General features: G+C 62.6%; 2 protein-coding genes across 2 annotated transcripts in view; one reads left to right on the forward strand and one right to left on the reverse strand.

The window, feature by feature from the left end:
- PPP2R1A (protein phosphatase 2 scaffold subunit Aalpha) overlaps positions 1–5003 on the forward strand; it is a 28113-nt gene extending 23110 nt beyond the window's left edge. The window contains exons 9-15 of the mRNA XM_074307061.1: positions 1070–1204; positions 1509–1682; positions 2627–2687; positions 3612–3766; positions 3888–4030; positions 4339–4430; positions 4556–5003. Coding sequence (XP_074163162.1) covers positions 1070–1204; positions 1509–1682; positions 2627–2687; positions 3612–3766; positions 3888–4030; positions 4339–4430; positions 4556–4572 — 777 coding nt within the window. The 3' untranslated portion in view covers positions 4573–5003. The remainder of the gene's footprint in view (positions 1–1069; positions 1205–1508; positions 1683–2626; positions 2688–3611; positions 3767–3887; positions 4031–4338; positions 4431–4555) is intronic.
- Positions 5004–5898: 895 nt separating this feature from the next.
- Positions 5899–8083, reverse strand: LOC141564508 (formyl peptide receptor-related sequence 4-like). Its single transcript, XM_074307062.1, has 2 exons — positions 8013–8083; positions 5899–7288 (listed from the first exon to the last, which is right to left on the reverse strand). Exon 2 carries the CDS (start codon positions 7222–7224, stop codon positions 6148–6150), a length of 1077 nt encoding a protein of 358 aa, XP_074163163.1. The 5' UTR covers positions 7225–7288; positions 8013–8083; the 3' UTR covers positions 5899–6147.
- Between the last annotated feature and the right edge of the window lie 206 nt (positions 8084–8289).

Genomic DNA, 8289 nt, shown 5'->3' on the forward strand with positions numbered 1-8289 from the left:
GAGAGAGCTTCTGGCCCAAGAAGAGCTTCTGGACTGCTAAAAGAGGGCTGGAGCCCTGGGGTGGGACTGAGTGGCCACTGTGCCCTGCTCAGGGAGCTGCTTAGGCCAGGTTCGCAAGGGGCCCTGGGGCCCGTTAGGCCTTGCTCTCGAGGGGGCCCAGGCCCCGTTAGGCCCGGCTCTCGAGGGGGCCCAGGCCCCGTTAGGCCTGGCTCTCGAGGGGGCCCTGGGGCCTGTTAGGCCGGGCTTGTGAGGGGGCCCAGGCCCCATTAGGCCGGGCTCGTGAGGGGGCCCAGGCCCCAGGCCCCGTTAGGCCTTGCTCTCAAGGGGGCCCAGGCCCCGTTAGGCCGGGCTCGTTAGGGGGCCCAGGCCCCAGGCCCCGTTAGGCCTTGCTCTCGAGGGGGCCCAGGCCCCGTTAGGCCGGGCTCGTTAGGGGGCCCAGGCCCCAGGCCCCAGGCCCCGTTAGGCCTTGCTCTCGAGGGGGCCCAGGCCCCGTTAGGCCCGGCTCTCGAGGGGGCCCAGGCCCCGTTAGGCCCGGCTCTCGAGGGGGCCCTGGGGCCTGTTAGGCCGGGCTTGTGAGGGGGCCCAGGCCCCATTAGGCCGGGCTCGTGAGGGGGCCCAGGCCCCAGGCCCCGTTAGGCTTTGCTCTCAAGGGGGCCCAGGCCCCGTTAGGCCCGGCTCTCGAGGGGGCTCAGGCCCCGTTAGGCCCGGCTCTTAAGAGGGCCTGACCGAGCCCATGCAGGGGGCGTTTCCTCGGAGAATGCTGAGGCTCTGAGGCCATGCTGACAGCTGCCTAGGTCACCTTCTGATAGGCTTGTTTCTAAGTTAGGGCCTGGCCAGGTGAATGGGCCCCGGCAGCTGGAGCCGGCAACAGCCCAGCCTCGCCCGTCTGAAATCTGGGGGCCCCACCCTTGGAGCAGGAGAACAGGACCTGTGGCTCCCCGCCATTCCTCCCGAGGGGTGGGGCGGCTGGGAATGAAGGGACCCAGAGGTTCCACGGGCAGCGGAGGCCGGCGGACCCCTCCAGGGCTGGGTCCTTGACCCGTTTGTCTGCTTCCCTTCCCCACCCCAGGAGCTGGTGTCAGATGCCAACCAACATGTGAAGTCGGCCCTGGCCTCCGTCATCATGGGCCTCTCGCCCATCCTGGGCAAAGACAACACTATCGAGCATCTGCTCCCCCTCTTCCTGGCCCAGCTCAAGGATGAGGTGAGTGTGCCGGGGCCCACGCTGGCCTGGCTCAGGAACCTCAAGATCATTTCCCGGCGGTCACGTCCTGCTGTGGGAGCGCATCCACAGGGAAAGCCAGGGATAGGGTGCCTGTGTAGGTGGGTGTCAGGGTCGGGGTGGGCTGATTCAAGGGAGCCCCTCCATCTGACTCGGTTTGGAGATGAGTTTAGGGACGGGGAGCAGGAAGGGGCCGAGGCCGCAGCCGTGGCGTTTGGACACGGTGGCACTGAGGGTTGTCTGTTGCCCCTGAGCCTTCCCCCCTCACACACTGGTCTCCCCTCAGTGCCCCGAGGTGCGGCTGAACATCATCTCCAACCTGGACTGCGTGAATGAGGTAATCGGGATCCGGCAGCTGTCGCAGTCCCTGCTCCCCGCCATCGTGGAGCTGGCAGAGGACGCCAAGTGGCGGGTGCGGCTGGCCATCATTGAATACATGCCCTTGCTAGCTGGGCAGCTGGTGAGTGGGAGGGGGGGCCGCCCACCTGCACTGGGGAAGGTTCTCAAGGGGGGACCGAGGAGGAGATGTACTGAGGCCTCTGGAGCCCCCGTCTGAGGGTAGAGACGCGTCCCAGCATTGGGGCTCCCTACTATGGGGACCATGGCGTCCAGCCTTGGGCAAAGCATGCAGAGTGCGCCCAGGAAGGACCTGCCAGCTGGTTGGAGCTAGCCTGGCTCCAGAGCTGGCAGCGTGGCAGTGACGGGCATGCTGGGTCATCCTGCTGAGGAGGAAGACGAGGAGGCTGACCCAGGATGGGAGCCCAGCCCCTGGGGAGGCTCTGCACCTCGTGGCTGTGCCCGTGGGCCTGCTGGGGTGGGGGCGGCCATGGGCCCCGAGCTGTCTGACCCGGGCCCCCACCCTAGTGGCAGGAGGCCACAGCACCAGGCTTGTCTGCAATTCTCAAGAATGGACGCAAATAAGTCCTGATGTCACCTGAATTAGCAGGTCCCGAAGGCCTTTTGGGTAGAGGAGAGGCCTTGGACACTGACCTGAGACTGGCCAGAGAATGGCCGGGGGAGCCCAGGCCGGTCCAGGACTTTGGGCAAGTCTTGTCATCGCCCAGAACCTCCATCTCCTCTTCTTTAAAATGGAACTGACGAGGACAGAGGTGGGGCAGAGCCGAGGGTCCCAGTTTAGAATAGGAGAGGAGCCCTGGGGAAGTCAAGTCCAGACCCGGACACCCGGGCCGCTTCGGGCAGCTTGGCCAAGTGGGTCCTTGGATGGTTTCTCCCTGATCTCCATGTTCCCAAAGGACTTCTCCAGCCCCTTCCATCTAGTTCCCAGAAAGGCCATCAGAATCCAAGCCCGCCATTGTCTGTAGGGTCCCCAGTCCTCTGCCAGGCCCCTGGCGCTGGTGCCCGAGGTTCCCGGTGGTTCTCTGATCCTCTTCCTCTCTCCCTCAGGGCGTGGAGTTCTTTGATGAGAAACTGAACTCCTTGTGCATGGCCTGGCTGGTGGATCACGGTGAGTGCCCGGAGGAGCGGGCGCCCGGGAGGGCGCAGAGCCGGCTTTCCTGAAGGCTCTTGGGGTGGCTGACCCGCCTAGGCCAGAGGAGGGGGACTTCCTGTCATAATCAGGGTTCCACAGCTGTGTAAAAGGAGGGTACAGACTCCCCATTTTCTGACCCGAAGTCATAAAGAAATCCATTTTAGAACAATTCTTTTTGAGCATGTGGTTTTACTTCTTGTTAAAGATGAAAGCCGATTTGCATATTAACGAGCTGGATCTGCTTGCTTACTTTTACATTAAGGATTAAATGCTGGTGACATTTCCCAGACCTTTTAGGGCCGCAGACTTTGGGGGACCCGCGAGGCTTTGGGTTAAGCAGCCTTGCTGTTAGAGGGCTCTGGGCCCTGGGGGAGGCCTTGAAGGAAGTGGGGAGCCGCCTCTGACTTCCTCACCCCCTTGCACTGGCTCAGGGACTTCCCCCTCTCGTCCTGGCCAGTGACTAGCCCCACCCCGACCCGGCTTCTGCTTTTAGCTTTGTGGAAGGAAGGGAGGGAAGAAGGGAAGAAAAGCCCATTTCGGAAGAGTCCCGTGGGAGGGCGTGGGCACGGGATGCTCTTGATTTGGAAAGGTGAAGGAGGGGCTGACATGCCCCAGGCCGCCGCCACCCAGAGAGCTGCGAAAGGGGGGGCTGGGGAGTCGGGGTGCTCTTGGACAAGCCACACTGCTCCCTTCTGGGGTTTGCCTTCCTCCCCGGGTGGTGGCTGCCGCCCTCCTGAGCGTGCCACGTGAAAGGGGATGTGGGTAATGCTGATTGTCCCCTCAGTCTGCTCTCCCCCTTCACCCCCTTGGTGAGGTTCTGAGGGGCCGCTGGGTTTCTGTGGATCTTCGTCCGGCTCTGAGCACAGACCCGTGGTACCTTCTTCCTCCTCTCCCTTCCAGTCTATGCCATTCGTGAGGCAGCCACGAGCAACCTCAAGAAGCTGGTGGAGAAGTTTGGGAAGGACTGGGCCCATGTCACCATCATCCCCAAGGTCCTGGCCATGTCTGGAGACCCCAACTATCTGCATCGGATGACCACGCTCTTCTGTATCAATGTGAGAACCCTCAGCCTCACGTGGCGGGCTCTGGGCGGGGGGGGAGGGGGCATCGTTGGAGGCTCACGTTGGGGTCGTGGCGGTCGGGCCCGGAAGAGACGAGGGCCTCTCCTCTCCCCAGGTGTTATCTGAGGTCTGTGGGCAGGACATCACCACCAAACACATGCTACCCACAGTCTTGCGCATGGCGGGCGATCCCGTGGCCAACGTCCGCTTCAACGTGGCCAAGTCCCTGCAGAAGATCGGGCCCATCCTGGACAACAGGTGAGCAGGCCGGGAGACTCGGGAGAACCGGGTCTATGCCCTTGACCTCCACTCATGGAGGCTGATGGCCTCCCTCCCAGCTGCTCACATCCTGCCCCCCCCCCATCCCCCACCCCCAAGTGTTTCTGCTGCCCTGTGTCTTCTCCCCGGCCTCCCAGATGTTGGTCTCTGACTTCCTTGCACCGCCTCTGCAGCCCCCTGTGACCCATGACCTGTGTGTGCCCCTCCCCCTCAGGCCTCTCTTTCAGCCCCCTGTTCTAGCCCTGGGGTCCACTGAGGCCTCCTCCTTCTCTCTTCTGTCCCACCAGCACACTCCAGAGCGAGGTCAAGCCCATCTTGGAGAAGCTGACCCAGGATCAAGATGTGGACGTCAAGTACTTCGCTCAGGAGGCGCTCAGTGGTATGCCAGGGGCGGGGCTGAATCTGGGGGAGGTGGGGGTGGGGCTGCAGGGGGGTTTGGGGGGCAGCTCGCCACCACTTAGGTTCACTAAAGGTGTCCCTCCTTCTCTCCTCTTGTCTCCCCAGTTCTGTCTTTGGCCTGATGGTGGAAGAGGAAGGAGCTGGTGTTTCTGCCCCCCTCCCTGGGCGGCGGGGGGCACCGTTAGCTCTGACTCCCAGTGCATGGTCTGACCCCTGGCTCCCCCCCCTCTCTCCAGCACGGCTCCCCTCCTTCCTCCCTGCTCTCCCAGGGGCGGAGGGCTGCACCAGGCTAGGGGCCCTGGGGGGACGGACAGAGCGGCCTGCAGGAGTGGAGTGGCCGGCCTGCCTGCCTGCAGGCTAGGAGCGACAGGGCAGGAAAGGGGTCACCCAGGTCCCCGGCCCCTGCTCCTGCAGAGGGACCCCCTTCCCCGGCCCCTCTCCTCCTCCTCCGGCTCTCCCCTCCGCCCCCACTGTGGGTGGTTTATCGTGTCAACTGTGTGGTTTTAATTTTGTTCCTTTTTTCTTTTCACGGAGAAATAAATGGATGGAAATACTTGGGCTTGTGTCACTTGTGCGGGGGGGAGGGGGGCAGGCTGATAAAGGACCTTCCTGTTTGATTTTTCCTCTTCTTTAGAGGCAGTTAGGGTCCACCGCCCCGTGGCCTCCTGGGGGGGACCTCCCCTGGGGGACCTCCCTCCGTTCCCTGTCTCCTTGTGGCTCCAGGGGAGTTGAATTGGGGGCAAACTGGAAGGTCATCGCCCCCAGAGGAATGGGTGAAGAATGAAGGAAAGTTCTCAGGCTGAGCCCTGGGAACCCAGGCCCAACTCTCGCCCCCTTTGGGGTTTCCTTGGCAGAGACGCTTCTCTAGCTCATCTTACAGATGAGGAAACTGAGGCAGACAAGTGCAGTGACCTGTCGGGTGGCCCAGCTGAGACCTCGGACTTCCTGCCACCTAGCTCTGACCCCTCAGGTGAAGCTGCTTTTCACGGGCAGGAAGTCTGCTAGAGAAGCCGCCCGGCATTCCCCTCTTACCGGGAGGAGATGGCCGCCCAAGTGGGCTACGGTGTGGATTGCCTCTTCTGCTTTAGAGGAAAGGGGCAGCTCCCCCGTGACTGTCCCTGCCCCCCTCCACCCCCCCGAGAAAGGAGGCGGAGCCAGGGGGCAGAGCCAGGGCAGGCACCAGGGACTGCGGGGTGCCGGGCTCCCCTTCCCTGGCCCGGCCTGTCTCTGCCCAGGGCTCCCCTAGGAAGTGGGGACGGAAGGTCCCAGGCGGCCCGAGGGCTTGGGTTCAGTCCCAGCGGTGTGTCCTTGGGTCCCTTGCCCTGGTTCAGCCTCAGTGGGCTTGAAAGGGTTGGATTAGAGCCTCTCTAGCTTGAGATCCGCAGTCCGGCACGCGGATACTGGCCATTTTACAGATGAGGAAACAGACAAACTGCTGACAGGCTTGGATTTGAACTCGGATCTTGTGACTCCATGCCCTTGCCCGTGCAGCCCCGCCTATCCCCCTGCTCCCCCAGCGCTTCTCCCTAACTCCAACAGTACTCGTGAGCAGGGATCCCAGCCCCCGCTCCCAGCCCCCCCGGTCTGTCGTGGGCCCCGGTGCTCCCTTCGGCCTCAGCTTGGGCGGCCTCCGCCCTTGGAGAGTCGGGCACGACTTGGGGTCTCCCGGGGAGGAGGCCGAGGAAGGCTGTGGGGCGTTAGGGCTGCAGGCCCGAAGGCCCCGCTCTTGGGCACCGGCTCTCCCGGAGTTCCAGGGCCCCGGGGCCCGAGTTGCCGCAGCCTTTGGAGTTCTCCTCCAGGGCCTGCTTCAGGGCACCGGTCACGGAGCAGGGCAGGTGCCGGCGAAAGTTCTGCCCGACCCACGAGTAGAGGAGCGGGTTGAGGCAGCTGCTGGCGCTGGCCAGGACCAGGGCGGGCATGGCCAGGTCCTTCAGCCACTCGTGCTCCCGGTCGGCCAGGTTGCCCACTAGCTCCAGGACGGTCACCAGGTGCAGCGGGAACCAGCAGCAGAAGAAGGCCGTGGCCACGGCCGTGAGGACCTGGAAGGGCCGGTGGGACCTCAGGGACTGCCTCCGGGCCCCGAGTCTGGCCACGCTGAGGCCCGAGCAGCCGCAGATGACGAGGAGCGGCCCCGCGAAGCCGGCCACAAAATTGACGGCCGCCTGAGCCTTGTACCTCCTGATCGCCCGCTCGATCTGGCCCCGGACCCCCACGCCCTTGGCCCACGGATTGTAGTTGTTGTAACAGTACGTGATCCCGGTCCCGGGCTGCGTGAAGGTCTGCCGGTACACCAGGTAGGGGCTGGAGAAGCCTGTGGCCAGGCCCCAGGCCCCAATGGCCATGAGGGCCAGCCGGCCGGGCGTGCGCTGCTGCCGGGCCCACAAAGGCTGCAGGATGCAGACGCAGCGGTCTAAGGAGACCAGGGTCAGCAGGAAGACGCTGGCGAACATGGTAAGCATGCTGAAGGCGTGATAGAGCTTGCAGAGCGCCCACCCGAAAGGCCAGTGGCCCGAGGCCAGAGAAGCTATGTTAATGGGCAGCGAGGCGCTGAAGGTGAAGTCGGCCACAGCCAGGTGCAGGAACCAGACCTTGGTGATGTTCTGGGGCATGCGGAAGCCCGTCACCCAGATGACCAACCCGTTGCCCACCACACCCAGGACGGAGATCGCTGCAAGAAGGCCCAGGAACAGCATGTGGAGGGCAAACCTGGCCCCCGCCGAGGGGTCCGAAGGGAGCGCCGAGGCATTGGCTGGAGGAGGGGACGTGGGCTCCATGCTAGTTTTGGTTCACTTGTCGTCGGCCGACCTGCGTTTATTGCCGGCGGAAGTGATGCACGTTCTATAACAGAAAACCCAAAGATCGAGACAGTTTTAAAGATTGAAAGAAAATCTGGAAACAGACATGGCAAAGTCATGTGGAATTGGACCCCAAAGAAAAAGCGAGAGCCCCCATTTGGTTACGGCTTCCGAGTGATGCCATCTTGCCTGAAGAGTTGCACCACTCCCCGCTCCCGGGGACTGAGCCCAAACCCAGTCAGGTTCGGTGTGACCGTCCTCCCAGTGCTGGAAGGCAGATCTCACGAGCCCTCTGACAGTTCTCCCCACGTCGAGTCTGCGCCCGAAGCCTGAAAGCAAACCCGTGGCCCTCGTGTTGTCGTTTAAAGGGAGTCTGCACGTGTGTGGTCAGTAATTGTCATCTACGTTTATATTGTGTTTTATAGAAAAAATTAGATAGATACTAAAATGAGGGCTTTTCCTTTCTGGGTCCAAATTAACTTGAGGTTGCACTTTGTTCTGGACTTTTGGGAGGCTTTCTGCTCACATGTAAGCCACTGACCTTAGAGAGAGCAGTCTCCTTCCCAGGGATGGAATGGAGCCCTGGAAAGAGCCTGGAGACGTGGGAGCCCTCACCTCCCAGTCCTGTGACCAAAGCCTGCGCATCCAGATCTCCTGGAGCCCCCGCTGCCATGTTCTCCCTGCCTCTCCCTTCTCACCTGTGCCCCTGGCTGGCACCCGGAGCATCCCGCCGCCCTCTCCCCAGAATTCCCAGGGCCCCCGCTCACCCTGAAGCGATCGCTGAGGTCTCCTGAAGACTTTGCTGCTGCCGCCGCAGAGACATGTGAACACAGGCAGGGCAGGCTCAGATCTGATAAAGGGACAGAAAGAGGAACTCGGACCCCATGGTCCTGTCCTTGCTATGTCATGCCATTTCCTGTGGAGATGCTTATTTTCCTGCAAAGAACCGAATTCATGGGTCAGCTTGGGCTACTGGACACAGCCTTGAACTGAGAAGAGACTCACTATCTCCACTCTTAATTGACCTGCCTGTTGGAACAAGTA

The sequence above is a fragment of the Sminthopsis crassicaudata genome, chromosome 3, assembly GCF_048593235.1.
Source record: "Sminthopsis crassicaudata isolate SCR6 chromosome 3, ASM4859323v1, whole genome shotgun sequence".
NCBI lineage: Eukaryota > Metazoa > Chordata > Mammalia > Dasyuromorphia > Dasyuridae > Sminthopsis > Sminthopsis crassicaudata.

Excerpts from the sequence above, each read along its gene's own strand:
- LOC141564508 (XM_074307062.1), bottom strand. The coding sequence starts at position 7,224 with ATGGAGCCCACGTCCCCTCCTCCAGCCAATGCCTCGGCGCTCCCTTCG.